The 26,378-nt window shown below is 43.0% G+C and overlaps 8 protein-coding genes across 8 annotated transcripts; 3 read left to right on the top strand and 5 right to left on the bottom strand.

Moving 5' to 3' along the window:
* Positions 1-319: 319 nt before the first annotated feature.
* Positions 320-1,753, bottom strand: PFICI_13080 (Cys-Gly metallodipeptidase dug1; the record flags this gene model as incomplete). The annotated part of the gene is made up of 1 exon (XM_007841661.1): positions 320-1,753. One exon carries the CDS (start codon positions 1,751-1,753, stop codon positions 320-322), a length of 1,434 nt encoding a protein of 477 aa, XP_007839852.1.
* A 1,445-nt stretch (positions 1,754-3,198) lies between these two features.
* PFICI_13079 (uncharacterized protein) lies at positions 3,199-3,654 on the bottom strand (the record flags this gene model as incomplete). Its single annotated transcript, XM_007841660.1, has 1 exon — positions 3,199-3,654. One exon carries the CDS (start codon positions 3,652-3,654, stop codon positions 3,199-3,201), a length of 456 nt encoding a protein of 151 aa, XP_007839851.1.
* A 1,489-nt stretch (positions 3,655-5,143) lies between these two features.
* On the top strand, positions 5,144-6,148 carry PFICI_13078 (uncharacterized protein; the record flags this gene model as incomplete). The annotated part of the gene is made up of 1 exon (XM_007841659.1): positions 5,144-6,148. The coding sequence occupies one exon, from the start codon at positions 5,144-5,146 to the stop codon at positions 6,146-6,148; it is 1,005 nt and encodes a 334-aa protein (XP_007839850.1).
* A 193-nt stretch (positions 6,149-6,341) lies between these two features.
* PFICI_13077 (uncharacterized protein) lies at positions 6,342-7,434 on the bottom strand (the record flags this gene model as incomplete). The annotated part of the gene is made up of 5 exons (XM_007841658.1): positions 6,342-6,407; positions 6,461-6,597; positions 6,663-7,107; positions 7,164-7,277; positions 7,339-7,434. The coding sequence occupies 5 exons, from the start codon at positions 7,432-7,434 to the stop codon at positions 6,342-6,344; spliced, it is 858 nt and encodes a 285-aa protein (XP_007839849.1).
* Positions 7,435-8,166: 732 nt separating this feature from the next.
* On the bottom strand, positions 8,167-9,959 carry PFICI_13076 (uncharacterized protein; the record flags this gene model as incomplete). The annotated part of the gene is made up of 3 exons (XM_007841657.1): positions 8,167-8,543; positions 8,599-9,751; positions 9,858-9,959. 3 exons carry the CDS (start codon positions 9,957-9,959, stop codon positions 8,167-8,169), a joined length of 1,632 nt encoding a protein of 543 aa, XP_007839848.1.
* A 9,081-nt stretch (positions 9,960-19,040) lies between these two features.
* Positions 19,041-20,534, top strand: PFICI_13075 (uncharacterized protein; the record flags this gene model as incomplete). The annotated part of the gene is made up of 2 exons (XM_007841656.1): positions 19,041-19,261; positions 19,325-20,534. The coding sequence occupies 2 exons, from the start codon at positions 19,041-19,043 to the stop codon at positions 20,532-20,534; spliced, it is 1,431 nt and encodes a 476-aa protein (XP_007839847.1).
* A 446-nt stretch (positions 20,535-20,980) lies between these two features.
* Positions 20,981-23,276, bottom strand: PFICI_13074 (uncharacterized protein; the record flags this gene model as incomplete). Its single annotated transcript, XM_007841655.1, has 10 exons — positions 20,981-21,232; positions 21,291-21,402; positions 21,472-21,583; positions 21,650-21,733; positions 21,792-21,866; positions 21,930-22,131; positions 22,208-22,662; positions 22,729-22,865; positions 22,935-23,134; positions 23,193-23,276. The coding sequence occupies 10 exons, from the start codon at positions 23,274-23,276 to the stop codon at positions 20,981-20,983; spliced, it is 1,713 nt and encodes a 570-aa protein (XP_007839846.1).
* Positions 23,277-23,935: 659 nt separating this feature from the next.
* On the top strand, positions 23,936-25,849 carry PFICI_13073 (uncharacterized protein; the record flags this gene model as incomplete). Its single annotated transcript, XM_007841654.1, has 7 exons — positions 23,936-24,074; positions 24,218-24,350; positions 24,432-24,936; positions 25,005-25,028; positions 25,093-25,477; positions 25,570-25,803; positions 25,842-25,849. 7 exons carry the CDS (start codon positions 23,936-23,938, stop codon positions 25,847-25,849), a joined length of 1,428 nt encoding a protein of 475 aa, XP_007839845.1.
* Between the last annotated feature and the right edge of the window lie 529 nt (positions 25,850-26,378).

Below are 26,378 nucleotides of genomic sequence, written 5' to 3'. Positions count from 1 at the left end.
TAAGTTGAAGCAGGATGGCCGCGGAAATTTGAATCATTTATAGTGTATTTATATTCAGCGTGGGAAGCATGCAAATGACGGCGTTAAGGAGTATATTAATAGCCCGCATAATATCTATGAAAGTATAATAAAGCATTTACCTATAAATCCTGTTATAGTTTGACGATAGTGGCAGCTGCATTTCAAGGACGCACGGTTGAGCCAACCACCAGATGTTTTTCACTTAAACGTTAGATATCTGTATTGATCTTGCATGATTGATGATGAATTGTTTTACATTTATATTTCTGATGCAGACACATCAAGTCTTGTTAATCAGCTAGTTAGTCTGCTCCTCCTCGGCGACGTAGTGCAGATATGCGCCCAACAACTTGATACCCTCAATGTAGTTCTTCTTGTCCAGCTTCTCGTTGATCGAGTGGGCACCGTCGGTAGAGCTTCCCATGGGCAGCAGCAACACATTCTTGCCAGTAGCCTGCTCAAAGGTTAGGGTGACGGGGATGGAGCCTCCCTCGCGAGTATAGTCGGGCTTGACGCCCCAGACCCTCTCGACGGCCTTGTCGGCGGCGCGGAAGTTCCAGTGGTTGGGGCTGGCGACCCACCACTTGCCAGTATGTTGGGCGTACACCTTGAGGGTGTTCTTGGAGCCCAGCTTGGCAAAGACCTCCTTGACGTAGGCGTATACGGCCTCGTTGGTCTGCTCAATCTCCATGTTGGGCACAGTACGGATCGAAAACTTGCCAATGACCTTGGCAGGAATGACAGTCTTGGCTCCGGGCGCGGAAAAGGCACCCTCAACACCGTGGACGGAGAGGGATGGGTATCTCCAGCGGGCCATGAGGGTGGGCTTCTTGTCCTCGAAGATGGTGGTCTTGGAGCCTAGTGACTCGTGCAGGTTGTCCATGGTAAAGCTAATGTTATCATATAGACCCTCTTCCTCAGAGGTAACGGGTGCGACCTGATCCATGATGCCGGGGATTTGAATCTTGCCGTGGGTATCAACCAAGCTACCCAAGACCCGGACAAGATCTGTCATGGGCTCTTGCGCAGTTCCGCCAAACACACCAGAGTGCAGATCGGCACCAGGTCCCGAGATCTCGACGCTGTAGTAGTTGCATCCTCTCAGACCGTATGTCAGACACGGCTTCTCCGTTCCCAGCCAGTAGTTGTCCGAGATGCAGACAGCCTCGGCGTCCTTGAAGTAGCCCTTGCCCTCCTTCTCAATGAGCTCGTCCAAGCCCTCGGAACCGTACTCCTCCATACCCTCAAAGCACATGAGCAAGTTGACGGGGAAATCAACGCCAGCCTTCTGGTGTGCCTCGATGGCGTTCAGCCAACCCAGGACAGGACCCTTGTCGTCGGTCGAGCCACGGCCAAACATGCGACCGTCCTCGCCGACAGTCAGTGTAAAAGGCTCTGTAGCCCAGCCGTCGCTCTTCTCGGCGGGCTGGACATCGTAGTGTCCGTACACTAGAATCGTGCGCTTGTTCTTGTCCTCTCCGTACCTGGCCAGAATGACGGGCGGCAGGTCTAGCTGAGGCTGGTCGGGCTGCTTTCCGAGCGGGCGCAGCTCGACGCTGGCGCCGAGGGTCTTGAGCTCGGCGGCGAGCCACTCGCCCATGCGAACGACATCGGGACGGCGGGCGGCATCAGCGGATATGGAGGGGATGGCGACGGCCTTGGCGAGACGGTCGATGAAGTGGTCGGAGAGCTTGTCAACCTGGGAGAAGTAGCCGTCGAGTTGGGGCGCCATCTTTCGAGCTTGATGGGCTTTGATGGAGGGGGTAAGGTACGTTCTTCTCTGGGTTCCTGGGATATAAGCTCTAAGTGACGAGGAGTGGCGACTGTTCGAAGAAATAGAAGAAGAGAGAGAAGAAAACAAAGATGTCCTACAACCCGGGCAATACGAGATTGGAGTGGATATGGCGCAAGCAGAGAAAGACTTGGGAGATGTCCGACTTGTAAGTCGTGTGAGCAATGTAGTGCGGGGCATCTGGGTGATAAGGTCAGGTATATAATAGAGGGGGTTTTGGTTCAATTAGAGAGCTTCTATTTGCGAACGCTGTGGAAGGGGTGAGGGGCTGGGCAAGCTGGGCAAGCTTTCCACAATGTCTCGTGCTGAGCGGTTCTAGTGGTATGAACGCACCTACGAGGCAATAGGATACGCTGCTGATCACTGTAACGAGGAAAGAGTAACGGCTATTCGAGGCTCGATCCGGGTCGCATCGCCTCTGAAGCAGAAAACTTTCCAGATGGATACTACGCTAAGCCAGTGGCGCCTGCCGCTTAGGGAAGCTCACGCGGGCTTATAGCCGAGCTGGAGAGGAGAGCTTGATATTTAGCGGGGAGAGCTCGATATTTAGACCCTCATGTGTACATTCGTTTGCCCTTTATTCAAAAACCTTTAGAGCAATATCAAAAGTTTTTTTACTTAATTACAAATTTAATGTGAATCCAATTACATAATCATAGTGGCTCATGCTAGCTAGCTATACCCGCGGTCATTACCTGGGCATGGAGTCTTGGTGCGTTCTTCATTATATGAGAGAATTCAACGGTATATAATCATCTAGAAATTACCTCCATTACCAATATATCAGGTTGCCGCGTCGATGGCGGAACTGGCATCTAGCATGCCGACTTCTGATGGACTTTAATACACAGCCGCAGTTTATAGTATCGTCATCATACCGGTCACGCGTCATAATCAGCCAGAAATCCCAACAAACGCATTCGAACGGCACATTCAGAGTCTTACAGACTAGCCCCAACGTCATTGCAGTGCTCATGTCCTTTCTCGCTATTTGCTGTACAATGTGCTGTTATGACGCGAGTTTCTGGAGCAAGTGAGCAGAACACAAGGCTCAACGATCGCTCCAGCCATTCTTCACGATCAGAAAGACCCCAAGAGGTTATATATAAGTCGAAAGACCAGCGAGAAGTCTTCGCAAGGTTGAAACTTTGCGAAATAAACTGCATGATGAGTTATAATCACAAACAACACTTGCTAATGATCACTAATGATATGGAATTTAGACAATTTGCGTGATTTGGAGGCAACAAGCATCGTCATTACTGTGTCCTTGCGCGCACATTCGAGTTCATGTGATAGCTGGTGACATTTCAATTGTTATAATCATGACTTCTAGGGTTTGAAAGTCCGAAATACAGCTTGCCTGAAGACTTAATCCACACAATTCAAATCTCACAAACAGCCACTGCCTTGATCTCTACGATGAAACGAGGGTCAGGCAGTTCCTTCACTCCAATTGTAGCCCGCGCTGGGGCGCTTGCGCAGTCTTTGAAAACCTTGTTCCATTCCTCATTCATGCCAGCATATTGGGATCCCATATCTGTGAGGTAGATGACGGCATCGATAATGTTGTGAAGGCCCCCTTTGCCGTTGGTCGCCCCGTGGATGATCGCCTCGATCCTGCGCAGGACTGCGGCCGTCTGTTCTCGGATATCGAGACTCCAGGAACCGTCGGCATTCTGTGTTGCGCCTTCATATTGACCGTCAGGTGTAACCGCGGCGATGCCGGAAATGTGGATGGTGCGATGAGCGGAAGCCGGGGTGATGCGGGCATGGGCGTATCGGGTCACTCTCGACGTTGCACCGGGATCAAGCAAGAAACCCTCACCATTTGGGGCCATGATGCTGTATGATGTCGAAAGAGAGAAACAGCAATTCTTTGACTTTGCGTCGCAACGTTTGAGGTACGCTGTTGCCGAGTATATCGTAATATACGATTTAGTTAGTCTACACCCTGCTTGCCGGTTGCGATGCTGCTGGGTGAATAATAATTTCATCCCGCCTCACTTTGTAGCGAATGTTGGCTTTATTAATAACTTATTATCAGCTTTATATCATGTAATGTGATGAAATAATGACAGCTCCACGTTATCAGATTTCCCGCTGCTTCGTTGAGCCCGTCGGCCTGCTCGAAACTGTCTGGGTATCGGAGTGACCGCTGGGTCATAGAGCGGATCGGACCCGAACAAGACTCATTGAAAATCATATATGCAACTTTTTCGACGATATAGCATAGAAGGTGGCAGCCATTTCTATCATATACAAATACGAAGTCAAAGGTTTCCGGAATTTCAACACCCCCGGAAACATCGACGCGCGCCTCCATGTCCACAAACCAGTCTGACTGCAAAACTCGCCTCTGGCGCTGAGGATGGCACCACGACTGCCGGGATCATCGCAGATAATAACGACTCTGAACATAAAGAGGAATATGCAAGGCTGGGCAGCTTGGTCGACCGTGCTTTGTATCATTAGTTTTGGCAAAGATTGCGTGCAGTGGCAATTCCGGCACGTGGAGCATGTTTTAGTACTACAGAGCCCCCTTGGATACGACCAGTTGTCAAAATCGTGAATAAACTTATGATGGTCTACAATTACGAAATTTAAGTGTGAACAGACAGACTTGATAATCCTTCCCGCTGTGTCACCCAGAGGGTGCCAAACTATATAGTTACACCTGTGGCGCATCATCTTGTACTTCCCCTTTAGGCCAGTAGACGGAGCGCCAGAAAATTTACCATCTTCTGTACCAGGAATAAGAACATCTAGTTGATGCAAAGCTACTTCAAAACTGCTTTGCAAATCACTACTGGCAACGTAAAAATGACAGCAGGGATACTTCTTACCCATGCAGAACAATTCACAGAGAATGGACGTTCAGTGAGCCTCGTGACACACCTTAAGCTGCACATGATCCAGTCAAGTATCACACAAGTAACATTGCTTCTGCGCACAGCATGGCTGAGTCTCCGATCCCCGCAACATGCTGGACTGTTGGTTGCCTGTAAAGAGCGACCGAATTGATAATTCGGCTTCAACAGATGCCCGTCGGCAGCGCCGACCTCTCTCTCCATCGTATGTGACTGCCGACGGGCGTACCGACGACCACTTATTGGGGCAATATAGCCGGCAGTTGGGCGGAGAATTGCTCAGTATCACACTAGGTAGCGATTACCGCCACTCCATATCCACTGTTTGATACAAGTCTGCCAGCCAGAACAGGCCAACGTGATACATCCTCAGCACACATGTAGCCAGACTACTGTGGTTTTATTGACTTTGGGTCTGCCGCGTCTTGATTGTAGCTGCGCAGCTGCTCGCTTTGTGAATATGGAAGAGCAGAATGATGCTGCCATTGAATACTTTGACTTGCCACATTTCACGTTTCGAGACGGCAGCACTTTGAATCAAGCCCGCCTCGCCTACAAACAGTATAATCGTTACGCGACAAATATTGCTGTTATTCCTACCTGTTTCCGAGGAAGGATCAATTCGACATTCACTTTCGCGCAGGGTATACTGCGCGACTACCGAGTTATCGTAGTTGCGCTTTTCGGCAATGGCGAATCATCCAGCCCTTCCAACACGGTGGATTTCCCTCAAAACATCGACTATCATGACTGCGTCCGTGCCCAACATCAACTCTTGACCCAAGGTCTCGGCCTGAGCTCGATTGATATCATGGTGGGCTTTTCCATGGGAGGCCAGACTACATATCACTGGCTGGCACTGTATCCAGGCATGGTGCGGAAAGCCGTCATCATATGCTCCTCGGCTCGAACCAGTCGCCACAATCACCAATTCTTAGAGGGCCCAAAGGCTGCATTGGAGAGCTCGATTGACTATACCCCTGCGAGGAAGGAGCCGGGAAGAAAGGAAGCACACCGTGGCATTCGCGCTTTTGGCAAAGCATACTCGGCCTGGCTCACAAGTTCTTCATGGTTCGAGGAGGAAATGTATCAAAAGATCGGGTACCAGACGCTGGCTGACTGGGACTGCGACGTGACGGGCGTCAACTACACAGGCTGGGACCCGGATGACCTTTTGACAATGCTGCGGATGTGGCAGCGAGGAGATTTATCCTCGTGCAGTTCTGACCGCGACGAGTCGTTGGAACTCACTCTGTCGAGAGTGGCGGTTCCGGTACTCCTCTTACCTTGTGAGACCGATCAGTACTTCAACTGCCGTGCAAGTGAGAAGGAGGCAGATTGGCTTCCAAACGGACAGTGCAAGATCATTCCTTCTGTCTGGGGTCACCTTGCCGGGTCCGGGGCCAGTGTTGAAGATATCAAATGGATAGATGGGCAGATCAAGGAGTTTCTGAAGAAGGCATAATAGTCCTCGAGCTCAAATATAATAAATTCATACGACCGTATCGAAAGAAACAAAGATGATACTGCATGAGCGGCTTAAAGACTGAATGCCTGGTTGACATTTTGTGATATTGTAATTGCGAAACATCTTCAAGCTGAATAGCCTCTACGTTGGCCAAAGACACCGTTTAGCATACGCATCATGCAAACCATAATTATTGCCCATTAGCCAGCAGAATGCGGCCTCCATCTACGCAGATAGAGACACCATCAACATATGCCTGTTTAGAAGCACGGTTAGGCGGAAAACGACTTTTCGATTGGCATCACTTACCCCGGCTCGACTTGCTAAATAGATAACAACACTCGCAATGTCCTCTTCTCCCCCAGCCCTTTTTGCCGGCACTTTGTCAAATAAATTGCTAAAGATATTTCCTTCTTGGCCGACTGGGTTCATTGCACTCGGCACAACTACATGTTTTGGGATCAGCCATGTTGGAACGAGGCAAGCATGCGCATCTCTGGTTTTCACTTACAGCCAGGATTGATACCATTGACCCGAACGTAGAATCGACTGAACTTTGCTGCAAGTAACCTTACTATGTGATCGGTTGCAGCTTTGCTTGCAGCATAACTAGTCAGGTCTACATTCGTCACGTTGTGCATACTGGCACAAGAACTAGTAATGACTATGGAACCGCGAGACGAAGCCTGGAGCAGATGCAAAAATGCGACTGACAAAAAGTAGTGGGCGGAAGAGTTCACACTAAATGTATCGGCCCAGTCCGACTCTGGTGAAGACCACATGGAAGCTTGCAACTCGGCCAGAGACGCTTCTTGCACATTGCATGCCACGGGAGGATCGCGGCGGATGCCCGCATTCGAGACCACAAGGTCGATGTGTTTTTCTTGCTGGCTTATCTTGGCGACAAGCTCGGAGATGGACTGCTTGGACGAAACATTGCATGCAATGCTGTAGTTCTGTAAGCACTTGACCGGCAGAAGCGACGGAGAAGGGGTTGGACGACTTGCCCTACAGCACTGCCGCCACCAGAGTCTCGGCCCAATTGACAAAGCTCAGCGACTCGCTCATCTATAGGGTCCGTCGGAAGCGCGACTAGATACACCTTTGCTCCATTGACAACGAGGCCCTGGTCCAAGTTAGCTTCGAGGAATGCAGGAGAAAAAGGAGAAGGACATGATGGAATCTACCTTGCATATCATAAGACCTAGGCCGCTGCTACCGCCCGTTACAACGGCGACATAGCCCTGAACCCCAAATAGGTTTTTGATATCGAGCGAAGACATTTTATTTTTCTGATTGTGGTAATAAGCAGTGCACAATGATCTGGATGGTCTGATTCTGCTTGATATTTTCCCCCGCAATCTCAGGCATGGGTCTTTCTATATATGCATGTGTTGCACGTTGCGGGTTGTGTTGTATCCCTCTACGCTACCTAGCTTAAGCTTGGTGTGGAGCTCCCACTTTTGCAGATATGGCCTGTCGGTAGTATATTGTGACAGTATGTGCATATGATCACACATACTCCGCCTAGAGATAGTTTGGTCGGAGAGCCCGACCAATCCGAATTGCTGAGCCCTTCCCCCCATCCCCCTTTCTGCTGGTTCATTTCTCGACGTATAATTTAAGGATAGGCTCATGCATCAGACCAGTATTTCAAATAGAAGGAGTGGAATTGAAGATGGTTCTTACTCACAAAGATTGACGTGCGAACAACTGAATCAATAACAATTGCCATTTCTTCCCGCTGTACCACCCAAAGAGTACAACGTGACGCAACCACTTTGGGAAGCGTGAATGGTCGCATTTTGAAACAAATCTAGGGAGTTCTTTTTGCATTCATTAATTATTTCGTGTATCGCAAGCATCAAGTTTTGTATTTTCTATTCTGGAATGGTTTAAAGACGAGCATGTCATTTCACTCATGACCTCCCAAGCTTCTTTTAAGGAAACAAGAATCAATTTCCTGTCATTTTCAATACATTGGCATCGTACCAATTTCTTTTTCTTTTCTTTTTTTACTCCTTGTAATGTTGGCTGGTACGCTCTTCGGCCAGTCGGAGACATTCTGTGGTAATAGCAGTATCGCGAGGAATCAGCTTCACCTTGAAGTACCTGGGAATAGCAACGAGTGCAGTCTTGCGTTCATTGTAATCGACATAATCAACGTTTGGAGGAGCGTCGTCACTGGCGACAAATTTATAGGCGCTCAAGAGTCTCAAAAGCGCCGCATAGAGAAGACGAGAGGCAATAAACTGGCCAGAACATCCCCGGGAACCTGTACCAAAGCTGAGATGATCCAGGCCATCCATCGGGCGTTCTTGCGGGGGGTCGACGCCGCTCAGCCATCGCTCCGGGTCGAACTGGCCGGCGTCCTTGCCAAAATGATCCACATCTATTCATGGTTAGTTGGGTTAAGAGAGCAAAGGAGGTATTGAATATTGTTTTACCGTGATTGCCAGCCTGAGCATTGATCAGGATCATAGTCTTGGCAGGAATGATGGCACCATTCCAATTGACCTCTGTCACCGTTTTTCTGGGCAAGCTCATCGAGCTAACTGTATAGTATCGACCGGCTTCCTTGATGATGGCGTTGATGTAAGGGACCTTTTCCTCCGTGTAGCAGTTTGTCCATGCATCTCGCATGTCAGAATAATGGCGCTTGATGTCTTCATAGGCACGGTCCTGCCACACTTGACCCTCAGGAGTACAAAGCGATCCGATACAGGAAGTCAGAGTTCCAGGAATAGTCTCAAAGCCTCCAGAGACCAGGGAGAGGCAAATGGACGAAACTTCGACACCTGTCAGTTTCGTTTCTTCGTCCTTTAGGATAGCGGCCGAGATGCAGGGCTTGTCGGTGCCTTCCTTGATCATGGCTCTGACTTTGTCTAGCAGAAGGTTTAGGTATGCGTCACGACGGTCTCGCAGTTCCTTGCTGCGAGAATTTTTCTCATTGTTGGGAACGTATCGGAGTGCCGGAATATAGTCTTGGTAATTTTCCGATGCACTTCGCAGGAGGGAAATGGCAGAGCCCACGTGCAAGATCTCACGAAGCAGCTCGTCATAAACTGCGTCCATGCGAATGCCGTAGCAAAGCGTGAGCGTTGTGTTGAGGGCAAAACGCTGGATGTAAGGGCGAATGTCCAACTCGATCTCCCCGTTGCGGCTATCCGTCTTGATATCGCGGAGGATGCAGTAGCTTTCCAAGTCGAACATGGGATTGTAGTTCCTCATTGCTGGTCTTCCCAGGGCTGCCCCGGCTGCCTTGCGCTTCTTTTTGCAGGATTCATCCCATGGCGAAGAGCCGATGGTGAAGCCCTGGGTACTGCTTATCACGCCATGAAAGGTGTACAGCTTCGGTCTGTCAATGACTGCATTCTGGTTGCCAAGGAGCATCTTTTTGCAGTCATCGAAAGAGTTCACCACCACCGCACGAGTGTTTCCCAGCTTGATCTGGTACACAGAGTGCTTGTACTGGCGCCACCATTTTTCACATACCGACGCGTGATCCTCGCCGAGTTTGAGCAGATGGCCAAAGACGGGGACAGCACCCGGGATTTCAGGCAGCCCTTTGATATGAGGAATATCAGTGGCAAAGGCAATCTTGTCTTGTCAGCATGCACTAGATATTGTAGTAACACTAGCTGGACTTTGGGTATCCGTCATGACGATATAGAAGTCGCATGCTTGTGATAACATGGAAACTTACCTGATAAATGAAAGCTGCTAGCAGCATCCCTCCAACTATCACGAGTGAGGGAATGACGTGATGCGTGTCCTGAAAGTTCTCCAACCACCTTACGTCCGCCATTGTGAAAGCCGGAGATCATACAAGGTATCAAGATCTGTGTCAGAGAGCATTGGTTGAGTTGAGCCTGCGTCACGCAAAACCATTCAAAAAGCCCAAAGCATGGACCCACGATTATCATGTCTTATACGACCATGACCGATCATGGGATGTCCCGCATTTGACGCATAGGAATGTGGTCGTCTATTGCCATGATCGGCGGGCCCGACCAGATAGAGTGCAGAGAGGTTGAAAAGGTGGGGGAGAGGTCGGAGCGGTCGACCCGGGCTGAGTAATATGCATGAGGTCGGCGGGCGATGCGAAACAGATACTCTGCAATTGGTCATCAACCGCGAGCATACAGTTACTGCATGTTGCCATGTCATCTGATTTCCTAAATACCACTCGCTTGCCAAGGCTCTGTGCGCCGTCTTCGTTACTAGCATCCTTTGCACCCAACTTGTATCCTTGGAACATGCATGCAGATTGGTAGAACACGACTGGTTTCTTGAATTTATATAGAACAAGCGCGAGTATATGAGTTGTGTATGACCTCTTTGCCGGGCAGACTGATCTGTTCTTGGCTCTAATCTGTCATTTTGTCGGCTACCATGGTCGTCGCCTAGAGGGTTCACTGCATTACTCTGAATGCCGGATGCTCGAGGTCCTTGTTCTACTAGGGAGCTTGCACTATTGTTCAGAGCAGCAATGGAAGCGGTCGTGAAAGCAACAAATGTCTCTAATGCACGCCTGGCCGAGCTAAACAAATCAAAGGGTTTTTTTTTCCTTTATTTTTCTTTTCTTTTGCCTTTGATTCTAAAACTAAAGGAAACACAGTCTGGGCAAGATGCGCGCGTACCTAATTGGGTGCCAGCACGGCGGTATATAGGTGTCAGATGGTGGATTATTGTTGATCAAGGTGGTGCTTTCCTATTGGAGTTTAAACTGGTCTGATATTGGTGTCAATTGTGTGATATATTGATTTATGTTCCGCGCCTCTTAGTTTTGATGAGGTGTACGCTTATTTGGGTGGCCCCGGCTAATCCCCGGGAGGTCCCGTACATCTATCTGGACACTATGGTGTTGATCCGTGTGCTCAAGCACACGCCAGTGTATGGGAACCATAGTCCACCATCTGACAATTATGGTTCCTATATACTGGCGTGTGCTTAAGCATACGGATTAACACTATTGTTGAATAATACCATTGTACCATAGAACCAAAAGAGACATGTCCCCACGGTCTGGGAATATAACAGGTATTATCTGACACACCCCCTCAGCTGGGACGTAGTTCTTTACGGGCGAGCTGGATATCCAGTATTCTAATAGGCTCTTAGCTCCGTTACGTTTTTTTTTAGCTGGATAACGTAGCTGGGGATCGAACCCAGAACCTCCCCTTATTTGGTGCACTACCAGTTGTGCTACTAGGTTATCGCGGAAGTGCGTGGGTCGCTAACCTACTGGTTAATGCACGGGTGGCCCTTGCGAGCGAATGAGACTCTTAATTGTTGATCAAGGTGGTGCTTTCCTATTGGAGTTTAAACTGGTCTGATATTGGTGTCAATTGTGTGATGTATTGATCTATGTTCTGCGCCTCTTAGTTTTGATGAGGTGTACGCTTATTTGGGTGGCCCCGGCTAATCCCCGGGAGGTCCCGTACATCTATCTGGACACTATGGTGTTGATCCGTGTGCTCAAGCACACGCCAGTGTATGGGAACCATAGTCCACCATCTGACAACTATGGTGTTTAGATAGATATACGGGACCTTCCGGGGATTAGCCGGGGCCATTTAAATAAGCGTATATTTTATTAAAATTAAAAGGCGCAAAATATAAATTAATATATTATATAATTAATATTAATATTAGATTAGTTTAAATTTTAATAGGAAAGCATTATTTTAATTAATAATTAAAAGTTTTAATGCCTCCGCCGAAGCTATAAAAATAATAATTACGAAGGAAGCCGGAATCGGCCTAACGGTATCGTTAAAGATAATTTCCGATTAAAATAATTAGGAATATGCGTTTTAGATTTAGGTATAAATTGCCGGATTAATTAATTATTTTAAAAATAAAACAACTTTAATTAAAACCTTAATTAAACCGGATATTAAAAAGATTAAATATATTATCAGATGGTGGACTATAGTTCCCATACACTGGCGTATGCTTAAGCACACGGATTAACACTATAGTGTCCAGATAAATATACGGAACCTCCCGGGGATTAGCCGGGGCCACCTAAATAAGCGTATACTTTATTAAAATTAAAAGGCATAAAATATAAATTAATATATTATATAATTAATACTAATATTAGATTAATTTAAATTTTAATAAGAAAACATTATTTTAATTAATAATTAAAAGTTTTAATATCTCCGCCGAAGCTACGAAAATAATAATTATAAAAAAAGCCGGAATCGGCCTAACGGCATTATTAAAAATAATTTCCGACTAAAATAATTAAAAATATACGTTTTAAATTTAGGCATAAATTGCCGGATTAATTAATTACTTTAAAAATAAAACGACTTTAATTAAAACCCTAATTAAACCGGATATTAAAAAAATTAAATATATAAAAACCGCGATAGCGATTTTCGAAACTATAAATAAAAGCGATAATCCGAGTATTTAAAATAAAAAAATAAGGAATAAACGATAACGGATTTTACCGAAAAAAATTAAAAATCGTTTAACCTCGATTATAATTATTATAAAATAAAAAAGGCTATATATATTAAATAATATACGGCGATTAAAAAAATTATAAAATAAATAATTATTACGATTTTTTTAAATTTTTTTTTTATATATTGCTTAATTAACGAGCTTTTATATAAATAATACGAGAATTTTAGGGCTCGCTATAATAAATTAGCTTTAAATAACAAAAAAAAAACAAAAAAATAATATTTCGAAATTTTTAAGCCTTCGAAAATATTAAAAAAAGCTATAAATTAAATTAATAAATAAAAAATAATTATAGCGAAAGCCTAAATAAAGCAAATAATTAAAATATAAGATAATTCGGCTTAAGCTATAAATTTTTTAAATACTATTATTTTAATTATGCTATAATAAACCGCTTTTTATTAAATTTATAAAAAATAAAGCATTTTAAATAAAAATTTAGAATATCGGGTAATAAATAACGATTTTTATAAAAGCTTAAATATTTAATAGCCGATTAAGCCAAAAATTAAGAAAAGCGCTTTTATAATTTACGCTAATAAAGCTAATAAATAGCCTTAAAACGGATAAAATAAAAATATTTATCCTGTTAAAAATTAAATGCCTCCCCGATTAAATGCGGCTAGTTTACGTAAAAAAAATAAACAAATTATTTATAATAAAAGGTAAAAGGATATTAAATGCCTTATTTACTATTTTTTTTACGCTTTTAATTTATATTTTTATATATTTTTAAAAAAAGCCTATTTAGGTTTTATCCTTAAAGATAAAATATAAATATAAATAAATAAAGCTTTTAAAAAAAACTTTAATTTATAAAAGCAGGTTCGCAATATAAAAAAAATTAAAATTAGCCGAATTAGCATATTATAAATAATTAAAAAAAATCGCTTTCGATTAATACGGATTAATAAAATAAATAATTAATAATAAACGTATAAAATAATTTTATAGTATTTATAAAAAACTATTTTTTACGCTATTTAATTATTTTAAATTTAGCGATAACGATTTTAATTATAAATATAAAAATAAGGTTTATTAATTATAAATAAACTTTTAATTACGATTTTATTTAATTAAGCGACCGGAAATTATTTATTTACGGGTACGGTATAATAATTATATAACTCGGATTTAAAATATTATTATTAAATAATATAACTTATTATTTTAAATTACTAATTATATTAATATTACTCCGTTAATTATAAAAATAAAAATATTATTAAAATAATAAAAACGACCTTATAATATTACGCAAAAAAAATAAATCTTTAATTAGCATACTTTAAAATTAATACGGATAATACGTCCTTAAATATAGATTTTACAAATTACCTTTAGCGTTATTTGCTATTTACCGGAAGAAATATATAATATAAATAAAAAGGCTATTATTAACTAAAAAAGCTATACGATAGCATTATAAAATAAAATACTTAGGCCCGATAGCTTTCGAATATTTTATTTATTTATTTTAAAAGGTAAAAATTAAAGGATTAATTATAATAAAATATAAAGCCTGCGCATTTGCAAAAATTAAGCGTTAATTACGGCAAGCGCTACGGCTAATTAACGAAAATTATAGCGAATAATTAGCTATAAATTTTTATAATTATATTAAAAAAATCGAAAATTATATATTTTAAATACTAATTATTTATCGGCAAACGGGATATATATAAAATTATTATTTTACGGAAAAAATTATTATTATATTAATTAACGTTTTCCGATTATTTTTAAATATAATAAAAACCTAATATAATATTAAAATTAAAATTATCGAATATAATAATAAAATTACTAAAATTAAATAAATAATTAGAAAATACCTTAAAAATAAATATATTAAATTCGAGCCTTTAATATTATATATATAAGCCTAAAATAAAGCTATTAAACGCTTAAAAAATATAATTAAAAAAAATATATAATGCGTACCGGCGCAAAATTCTTTTATTAACTTTAGCTTAAAATCGGTAAAACCGCGGTATATTTATATAATTGTACGCTAAATTATAATTCCCGATAGCGTATATTATATATAAAATTTTATAAAATAATTATAAAAGCAAAAAAAATCCTAAATCCGAGCTATAAACCTAATTAAATTTATTTTAAAATATTCGGATATAAAGCGTACGTAATAACGCCAATAATATAATAAAAATTCGGCTATTTATAGCGATTAGCACCTAAAATATAAATAGGATATTTAATTAAATATAAATTATTTAATATTTATAAAATTTAAATTTTTAATCGGAATAAATTAATTAATACGAGAAATATAATTATAAACGAAAAAAAATTATACGACGGAAAATAAAATATATTTAAAAATAAGCTTTTAAATGCTAATACCTAGCTTATCGCCGATTTTATAACTAATTATATAATATTTAAAAATAAAATTTTATAAAAATTAAAAAATAAAAAAACCGCCGCAAAAAATATCCTATTAAGCGATAATTAAAATAATTAAAAAAAATAATAACTAAAAAAATAAAAAAGCAGCGCTAAATAAAAAAATAAATAATACCCTTTTATTACCGCGAAATTTACTTTTTAAACTTTATTATAAATATTTTTATTAGCCTTATTAATATATAGCATAAAAGCGATTATAATTAAAAATACGGCGCTATTAAAAAAAGGACCTAAAATAATCTTATAATAAACAGCTTTCCTAGCTAATTATAAAGCTATTCCTAAAATAAAATAAAATAATAATTAGGATAATAAAATAAAGCTAAAACGCTTTTTTCGTTAAAAGGTAAAAATTTATAAAACGGAAATTCTAGCTTCCTTTAAATAATATTATAAATTATATTATTATTTATTTAATAAATTATTTTTTTTAAATAAAAGCTAATTATTTATAAAATTATAAAAATATACGATTTTAAACCGAAATTAATAAAAAGGATTTATAAATAAAAAGCAAATAAATCCTTAATTATATATAAATATATATATATAAATTTAATAAATATAAAAAATTTTAAAAATATAAAATAAAATTTATCGTTTATAGTAATTAATAAGCGAAGTTTTAAAATTAGGAAACTTACGCGGCTATATTAATTAAAAAATTATTTCGCACCCTAATCGCAATTATAGCAAAATTCGATTTTAAATTAATATAATATAACGTAATAAACGCGTTTATATACGCTTTTATTAATTAAAATATATTTATAAAAATACCGGATAAATATCGAAAAAAAATATTATATTATTATTAAATAAAGCATTTTATAAATTATAAATATTACCGCTATTATAGCAAAAAAAATTTATAAAAATTTTAGCCGAAATCGGCTATACCTAAATATTATATAAGCCTTACGTATTTATTAATAAAAAGATATTAATTTTTTTTTACGTTAATAACGTAATTATCGCATATAAAAATAAAAATAAAAAAGCTATTAATTATTTAATATAACATTTTATAAAAAAATATAAAATTAATAATAGCGAGCTAATATAATAGTTTTTTAAGATAAAAATAATTAAAAATTATATATTTAAAATAATTTAGCTATCCTAAAAGGCTTATTTTAAAAAAATCGCTAAACTTATAAATAAATAAAAAATCTATATAATATTAATAGGCTACGAAAAACTTATACCTCGATTAATTATAGCGCTTTTATATAAAATATAAAAATATTAAAAAAAAATCGGATTACTGCTATTTACGGCTATATTTATAAAGCTAAATATTATATTCGTAATAGCTAAACTAGCTTAATTCCTTAATAATTTAAGCTAAGCATATTAAAAAACTATTAATCGAGCTTTAATTTATTTAATTAATACTAAAAAACTCTTATTTAAAATCGGAGGATTTTTTAATTTAATAATTATTAATAATATATTATTTGCCGATAATAATATTAATCGCAAAAATACCTAAATATTCGCTATAAAGCTATTTAGAAAATTAATTAATTAGCGATTAAATAAATAAAATATAATTACCACTTTTATTATAAAAATTAAGTTATTTACGCTAATATAAACTGCTAAAAAATATTATTCGTTAATCGATTATTAAAAGAATTATCGATATAATTAGATAATAATATTATTATTATTAAATATAATAATAAATAAATTATTAATTTAATTAACGCCGAAATCGCGTTATTAAAAATAAAACTCCATTATATAAATATTTATAATTATTAGCTATAATAAAAAGCCTAAAACGGAAAAATTAAAATTATTTATAAACTTTTAAATAAAATAATAGCAAATAAATTAATAAAAAGCTTGCTAATAGGAAAATAGCAAAATTTTCTATAATAAATAGGATTTAAAATTACTTATTATAATTAAAATAAATAGCCCTAAAAAAAGCTATATTTTATTAATTAGCAATTTTAATTTAAATATAGCTAAATTTACGATAAATCGTAAATTTAAAAGGGTATATTAAATAGTAAATTATAATTCCTATATATTAGCATATGCTTAAGTATACGGATTAATACTATAGTATTTAAATAAATATACGGGACCTCCCGGGGATTAGCCGGGGCCACCCAAATAAGCGTATACCTTATTAAAACTAAGAGGCGCAGAATATAGATCAATATATCACACAATTGACACCAATATCAGACCAGTTTAAACTCCAATAGGAAAGCACCACCTTGATCAACAATAGGCGCCTTGATTCGCTTCTGGTATCCCAACTGGCTAAACCTCGTCATAGGCGCACTAAACATTGTCCGTAGCTCTTATTACTATACTACTGAATGTCCACCCGCCAACCCGATCAATCTGAAAGCGGGCAAGGTGAGGTTCAATGTTCCAGCACCATGATAAGGATGGCGCTAATGCGTTTATAATGGGCCACGGTTACCTGGGCCCCCCTAGGATATACAGTCGTTCTTTACTGGGACGCTCCGTCGTACCTGGGTCAGTACGTATGGGGAGATAAGGGTGCAAATCAATCATCCTTCTACCAAATCCGTGCTGCCTCTTTGCCGTTGAGATACCAAGATATTGCCGTACTTGTCCAGACCGATGCCGCCCAACAAATCTTCATTGTCAAAGCGCACAGCTGTAGCTTGCACACATGTGAGTACCTAGCCTTTGAATGAAGTAGCACCAATCCCATTCCCGAAGCCAAGTCTTTGCTAACGAGGCGGCATGACAGTGCCGCAAAGTGAGATAGAGAGATTCAGCTTCCCCATACTTGCCTCGTTGTTGTTTGTATCGCTCATTCATCCCACTGGCAGGGCAAGGCACGCTGTGTCGTGTCAATTGTTGGATCACATGATTGTGACGAATGCGTCAAGAAGAACAGGATTGTGAGTAGTCCGATCCAACCCTGCGTTACCTACTACATACTAATATTCTGCACACTGCGGAGCAATTGGCTGAGATTCGTGTATTTTATAGTGTATCTGGGTCGAGTCTAACCGTGGTAAATGGTCGCGGGCCGAAAGAAGGAAAAGAAGAGCTGATGCTGCAGATTACCATGATGAGGCGGTGCAGCAGCATAGTGATAGACCATCGGTTACTACTACTGCTGCTGCTCGCACGGCGGCACCCTCGCCCTCGGGTTACTCGCCGGGGGACATCAGCATCAGCAACGAATCTATAGGAAACGATGGCAGCACCACGTCCAAAGACATCATGGACGTGCACAGTGACTGTCATTTCAAGGTTGACAATGCCCTCTTCCCACTGGGTGTCCTAGCAGAGTACGTCTATGCGATATGCCAACGTTCCCATCCACAGCAAGACAACAGGCTGCCAGGTAGGATAAGGATGAATAGAAGCTCACTGCAGTATCGTATGTAGAGCGAGCCGACAAATGGACTCCAACGTCGACCCCCAAAGCGAGACTGTCAACAACCCGGCCAATCCGTCAAGCGGACGGTGGAATCCTAATCAGACCTTGGGAGTGGCCAACACGGCATATTTCCAGGGCGATATCCGTCAACGTAACTTCAGCATCTCCTGGCAAGTCTTTGTCGTCGTCGTGCAGCTAACCAACCACGGAAAATACAGAGCTCCTACCCAGCACGGCTCCAAAGGCTCGTCCAATCATTTTAGCTGACCAAATCATCACGTCCGCCCAGGTACTACTAGTTCCTCATTCTCACTTTTATCATGTTGCCTGCCTTGTTGGGCCATTCGCTGACCCGTTCTCCCAGGCTGAGCACTTGTTCGAAATGTATATCATCTCCCCTGCTGCTGTTTATCATGCACCATCTCACAGTTCTTAGCTTCTTTCAACGATTGAATCCCCAGCTAGGACTGCTGAGCGCAGAATTGACAACGCCTCAAGGTTGTAGTTCACGATCACCTTTTCTATTCATGTCAAGTATGCCTGCCTGTCTACTTTTCGGTCAAGATTTCATTGCTGATGAGGCTATACACAGTCTGCGCTGTGGCAGCGCGCTTCTACAATAATGGTATTCTTTACAATGTTCTCCTTCGGCATGCGCGAGAGGCGGGGCTAGAGGCAATGCTGTCGTCCAAATCGACGGCGACCGTTCAGGGCTTTGTCATACTGGCAACTTGGTCGCAACCATCAGTTTCCTACGAGACTGATAATGCCTACTTGTATGCTGGCATCGCTATTCGGTAAGCGGCACAAACCTTTACCAGAAATCCCTATTCGACGTGCCAAGTTAAGTTCTTGTGCAGCCTAGGAGTCGAGATTGGACTACATAGAAAAATAGCACTTCGCTATCCCGACAACACAGAGCCACATATCAAGAGAATGTACGTTGAGGAAGTCCTCTCAAGAGAGCGTACATGGTTTTGCGTCTTCATACTGGATCGATCAATGAGTGCCTTGACTGGCAAACCGCCACAGGCTCCAGAGACATATGCGATACGCGATGTCGATAAGTGGTGGCGCAGGTCCGAGTGCACATTGTCCGATGTCTTTATCTCCGCCCACGCGCAGCTGCTTAGACTTCTCTACCGATGCTTCGACGTCATATATTCCTGCAACGACACATTTACAGGTGTTTCTACAGGTCTCAATTATCAGGTCGTCGTCAAGGACTTGCAGTGGCGGCTGGACGAATGGGCACAGATATGGGCAAAGAACCTGAGAGATTTTGACGCCGAGCAAGCCAACGAGGAGCCGTTGGAGACGTACCTTTCCATTCTTAACCTTTCCAGATCGTTTTATAATCTTGTACCGCTCTCTTTTGGTCTGCATCATTGCACTGTGGATGGTTTCAACCGGGTAGATCAAATATCTTTTGTAACTCGATGCTACGAATGCGCCACTCGGACACTCCAGGTCGCCACAAAAGAGCTGAACCCAAATCGGGTCTTCAAGGTGGCACCCGACATTTGTGTTATTGCTGTCACATACGCTGCCTGCTTCCTGCTTAAACTCATTGGGCCGGAGTTCAAGCACATTTTCGACGAGGCTGTCGTTCTCGATCTGATCAAGGAGACTTTGAGCCTCCTGGAAAAATCATCCGAAGATGAAAGGCATACACATCACCTCCATGCAATGTTCCTGCGGAGGCACATTGACCGCTACCAAGCACAAGACTCGTCTTGTATCAACGACGCGCCCACGCAGCCAGGGCAGCAGCCGCCGCCGCAACAACAACAACACCAACACCAGCAACAACAACCCTCCTTCTTCGTTTCCAACTCAATGACTGACCTAGGAAGCACCGATGTCTGCATTGACGTTGATGGATCCATCAATTTTCCTTCGCTAAGTGGTAATGGGATAATACGTCCCACGGCGGACATGAGCTCGGATTGGATCGATACCGTGCTGGGCATGCAGAGTCGAAGGGATGACCCCTTCTCCACAGGCCTGCAGATGGCTCCGTGGAGTGGTATATTCGGAAACGACTTTACTACTGAAGGAATGTTTTAGAGTAAAAGAAAACACTAGGTAAAATTATGTCTATTAGTCTAATCGTTGGTTTCATATTCCACGTGTGTAGCATTATATCGTTTGGTAGAATTTATGCAGAGACAACACCAGTACCTGCGCCCCGAACCAACACCGCCGTCCGTCCGTACCTCGTCCAGGAGATCACGCGCACGTCGCATCGGCTGATTTATTTGTTAAAACTGTTTATTTACTAGATAAAAACGTAAAGACTAATAATATTAGTTGTAATTTGGCAAGGCCGATTGTTATTATCAATTCACCCCGTCGAATGTGTCGTTCCAAATGCCTAGGACTCGCATTTCACCGTATTCGAGCCCGATACGAAGCCCATCTAGTGCCTCGCAAGATGGAACCTCGGTGCTGATTGTGTTTAGCGTGTTTTTTCTTTTTCTTTTTCAGAGTACATAACTTCAAATTGGGATACATTAAACTTTCTTGTCGTGGCTTGGGAGAGCTATGTCTTTGTCCTCTCCTTGTCCAGTCTCCCTTGGTTTCGTTCCAATGTCTTCCTGGCTGTTGGAGGAAACCCCAAGGATCAGACCAGAGGGGCCTGTCTCTGTTGGCGTAAAAGTTCCATAGTAGTCGAAATCGTCTACTTTGCCTAGCTCCTTGGGGGGGAAGAAGTAGGATACGACATAGTGAATCAGTCCAGATCCAAAATAGCCGACGGGGTAACACTTTTACAAGTTAGAATTCGTGATTTCATGAACAGGATATCCAGCATGTGGTACTCACAAGGTAAAACAGTCTGGACCAGGCGACGCTAACCGAAATACTCGGTGTGATGTTGTGTATATACCCAGGGAGGAAGAAGAAAAAGCCAAGGCAAAAGCTGATGAGTGCTCGGCTTTTTTGTTCTCTATCAGCTTTTTTCTTTCTCTTATTGAAGGAGAAAGAAATGGTTAATTTCACTTACATGCTGAGTCCGTGGTAATACCAATATGAGGAATCTGGGCTAGGGGTGTAGAGGTCTCGCAGAGAGATTTTCCGCCGCCGGACCAAGTAATACTCGCAATGGAGTATGCCAGCTAGCATCAAGCGGTCAGAAAGGAGACTGAACAAATATCAAAACAGGGGCCAGGGCTTTGACTCACTCAAAGGTGCCAAGAAAATCGCGTAGGAACCCATGACGGCCAGGAATTTGCTATTGGTATTTGACAGGGTCCACGGTTGCAGTGCTATAAAAGATGTTAAAGAGACCGGTACGTGCGAAAGGTAATGCGTTTGTAGATTTACCTATTCCAATCACGAGGACAATGTACCCTCCACGGCGGATGTCGATAAACTTTGGCAATAAGCCTGACATGTCGACTGTGACGCGCGGATCAGTTGCTAGAACAAACGAGATGGCGGTTTTTTATCATTGGCTCTTACCTCCTCCAGCAATACTGCTGCCCGAGACTGTAATTAGGACCTGTGACATCAAAATGGGAACCGATGCGAAAAAGACAGCCGCTCGTGCAGCAGGTGCTTCGTGCATTTGGATTTGAGTTAGAAGCAATGCTTGGTTCCACACAAGCCCAGCATCTGGGTAAATTGTGGCACAGCAAGATGAACAGATGATGCCCATGATACCCTGTTTTATCACCCAAGTATATTAGCTTTCGGTGAATGATCACGCAGTTTTGAGAATAATATGTATATCTACGTACCGAGAGGGTATCGGAGAGGGCCATTCCCAGACCCTGCGGCCAGCGTTGCGCCCCGGGAGTTTTTGAGTAACGGCCCCAATCGGCGAAGCCGAGAATACCCGTGGACTGACTTGCAATAACGGTGGTCAGACCGTGCATGAAGGCCCATCCGAGCTCGCTCCCAGTAGCCGGTTCCACCGAGAGCAACGCTGTTGTGTCCTTGAACAGAGCCCCCGGTCCGGCGGCTCGGTGGGAAAACCATCCAACAAGAGCCAGTGCCGTGACGAGATTGACAGCAGCAGTGATGATGGATGGCCAGTGGAATCTTTCGGGTCGAACCAAGACGCCGGCAACGCACAAGACAACGAAAATGAGCCAAGCAACAAATTCGCCCAATGTCATTGGGACCGAGTCAGGAAACGTGTTGGGAATCGAGTAAAAGGAAGGCCAGATGGAGCCGATAGTCGCTCGGACGCCTTTGATTCATGTTCCATTAGCATTTTTGACTTCATAGTAATTGTGGAATGAAAAGAACAGCTTACACATCATTCCAAGCCAGGACTCTGTTGCCCACCAGACACAATTCAATACAACTCGATTGAGCGTCGGGAAGAAGGCCCCCCTCATGCCCCAAACGAATCTACTCGCTACTGGAAACCCAACATGCCATTTGCCACCACTTGATCGATTTGTGTTTGGTAAGTACGGCGTCGTCCCGAGCTGCCCCACCATTGGAAGTTGGACTCACATCTCAGAACCCAGCATAGTCAAGATGCCAACGCATGCGTACCCGAGAACCACACATATGATTGGCTGCCAGGCGTTCAGCCCAAGCCCAAGGAGACTGGATCCGGTAGACCAAGTCACGATGATGATTCCAACTCCACTTTGGTAGCTGAAGTAGGTCCACCCATTCCACGTGCGCCGATGTGGAGGAATCGGTCGAATCTGGCAGTTTGTGTTCAACATGTGTTCCACCGGGGATGCGTGACTGTATTGAACTTACATCCTCATTATACCAGGCCGATACGGTATTGCCATCTTCATCCTTGACCGCGATTGTGTCTAGCACCGCCTTGAATTTCTCCATGTTGTGCCGTGGTTGCAGGAGCTGTAGGAGAATCCCGTCCTGATCTTGTATAGGATGGCAGCACTACATAGATTGGGGGCTCCATCAAGGTCTTGAGTTTATGTATCGCAGTTGTCTAGTATGTAGGCAAACTCTCGTCGATCCAAAAAAAGGTCGAGCGAGATAACGAGGCTGTTGTATCTTGGCCTACCTATCTTTAGCTGATTTCTATAGGCGCTATCTGCAACCTCGACCAATTAGACACGGTTCGGCTTCTTGTTAGTCAATATCAGCCAACCGGCTTTATAAACCAGAAGAGACCCGCCCGTGTAAGAAGCCGGTCCCTTGTGAGACGCTACCTACTATCGCGAGTCCCTGGCTACTTACTGGCTAGGCATGTGCCGGCAAAAGAGAAGGCGGAGTGGTGGGTGGATGACAGATATGATTGGCTTGTGCGATACCAACCAATGTGTCTATGGGTAGGGTAAAATGTCATATGTTGAAGGAACCCATCCAAGACGAATGAATGTCTAGATTTCAATCAAGTGCTTCGTTCCTCTTTCTCTCTATCTTACTCTATTCCCATCTCTCGCTTGTGTATCAGCAGGAAATTGATCGACGTGCACTGCAACGACAAGGGAGAAAAAAAAGCAGAGGAAGAATAAGCAAACACCAACAAGATGGCTTTGCTCGACACCATCATGGCGAAGCCCGAGATCCTACTACACATTGGTATAGCTTTAATGACAGTTCTGTTGAGCACAGCTGTGTTCAAAGTCGTCCTCGGATTCAAGGCTTTGAAGGACTATCGCGTTTTCTGTACGTGCTCAGAACTTGACACACAAACATGCGCAATATACATTTTCGCTGACCATCAGTTCTCTTCCCAGTTAATCAGCACAGCGAGTTCTACAAGCATTGCTCATCCATGAAAGCACGCACCTTGTATATGCGACTCCCAGTTCCATGGTCGAGTGAGACGACGTACTATTTGCTGGACCACGAGCCGATGCGCAAGCTCTTTGCACGAGCCCCGAATCTGGATGCTTTTGCTCTGGCACGCCGTCTCCATTACAAGGTCTGGGGTGTTCCACCGTAGGTATAAGTTAAAAAAACAAGGAAACAAAATGAATGCTCAGAAGACGAAGAATAATAGAGACTGACTCACTCGGGTAGGCTCGCATACAAGGACACCCTTAGAGAAGCAGCCAAGCAGATCCATCGAGAACTTTCGGCAAAGAACCTCGGTCCCGTCTCCGAGTCCTTTGAGAAGGTGATTCTGCAAGACATCAACAGCCTGAAAGCAAGCTTGGGCCAGGGCCGGCGAATTCCGTTCCATACAACATTTTACCGCCTTGCATATGCCGGGAACCAAAAGGCCATCTACGGCCCCAATCTCCCCATTCGAGAGACTCGCGTGGCTCTCCAGAACTTTTCCATCTACTTGCGCTACTTGAACACGACCCCGTCGCTGCCTCTTCTCCCTACCGAGTGGTGGAACCGCATCGTCCCCAAGGCGCGGCGCGGCGCCGAGGCGAGAGACAAGGTCACGAATGCCCTGATAAAGTGGCAGAAGGAAGGCGGGGTCGACACCTGTTCTGAAACCTGGAGGAACATTATGAAGATTGTCTTGGATAAAAAGGTTGACATTGTTCACGCCAACCGATGGGTCAATATGGTGGTAAGTAGCAGTCACCGTCCCCAAGCTGTTGCTGTGTGGCTTTCAAAGATATCTAACTCGGAGAACAGCTGTTCGGTTTTCAGGGCAACACGGTAAGAGAGAGTGTAGTGGAGTTTAGTGTTCCTGTGGCATTCTGACAAGAGAATTCGCTGCTAGGGAGAACAACCAGGCTGGGGTTTCCTCCACCTGCTGCAGTCACCCAAGCTGTGGAAAGCCATCAAGGCCGAAGTGGATGCACTGCCGGCCGACTCTCTCGTCGGCGTTGACTTCCGCCGCGCGGCGCCTCACTTGTACTCGGCCATCCACGAGACCTTGCGCCTATCCACGGCCGTCTTTGCCGGGCGCACCACGACGCAGCCCACCAAGATTGAGGGCTGCGACACCGTCTTCCCCAAGGGCGTGCTGATCAGGATCATGAGTCGGGCCTCGTCCTTTGATTCTTCCGTGTGGGGTGACAACGCAGACTGCTTTGTAGGAGATCGGTTTCTCAAGAATGAGTCCTTGTATCGCGAGGAACTCTTCTTTGGCGGAGGTGTTTCGGGTGTGTTCTCTTGCTCCTTGCCCCTCCCTTTCCCCAGGCGAAGAGGACTATATAGTCGAGAGACTGACACCCGTCGATTGCCGATATTACAGCTTGTCCCGGTCGTCACTTTGCAATGGTTGAACTCGAGCTCCTCATGTCGCACTTGATCCGAAATTTCGAGTTCGACGCTTCCAGCCTACAAATGTACTCCAAGCTGAGCCCTGAAGCCGAGGACCTCGAGCTTGGTTGCGCCGTGGAGAAGCCAAGGTATACTTGCGAAATCATTGGCTTGGACGGTACCCGAATCACTGGCATATATCCTGGCGTAGCGGATGCCGACCGCTGTAAGTCTGCCAACCACAAAATTATGACCTGCTAGCAGGCTGCTGACCCATTTCGATCCCCAAAGGCATGGAGAGCGTTAGTGGATCTCTATACCCGCTGCAGGAGTCAACTTGTGTGCTGACACCACGCACTTGGTAATAATATGCTCCACGCTGGCATCAAATGATTGCCTGGGCTGAGGGTTGCATGTGATTTCGTCTTGTTGGCCGAACTAGGCATTCTGTTTCGGTATTATGCCAAGTATAAGCCCAGCACGTCAACATTCGACAGTTGTTTCGGGCGCTTGATCCAGGGAGTGTTATCACGCTATGAGGGGACATACTTTTAGTCATAAGAGGCCCATTGAGATTGATGGAGGAGTCGCAAGGCTGTAGTTAATGCTTTCACCAGATAGTAGCAAATAGAGAATTTGAAAGCTCCATAGCTATGGCACAGAGAGCACACATACAGTGTAGGCATAAGACGTGAAGCAACATACCGGGCTGCAATGAATACACATTTTTGCTAGCATGATGACTGATGACTCATTTTGATGTAACGTGGCTCAAGTCCTTCTTTTCCCTCTCTCTCTCTC

Source organism: Pestalotiopsis fici, assembly GCF_000516985.1.
Source record: "Pestalotiopsis fici W106-1 unplaced genomic scaffold PFICI_Scf_11, whole genome shotgun sequence".
In the NCBI taxonomy this organism is placed as follows: Eukaryota; Fungi; Ascomycota; class Sordariomycetes; order Amphisphaeriales; family Sporocadaceae; genus Pestalotiopsis; species Pestalotiopsis fici.
Note: the sequence above shows the minus strand (reverse complement) of the source record. Positions and strands in the feature narration are given on the sequence as shown.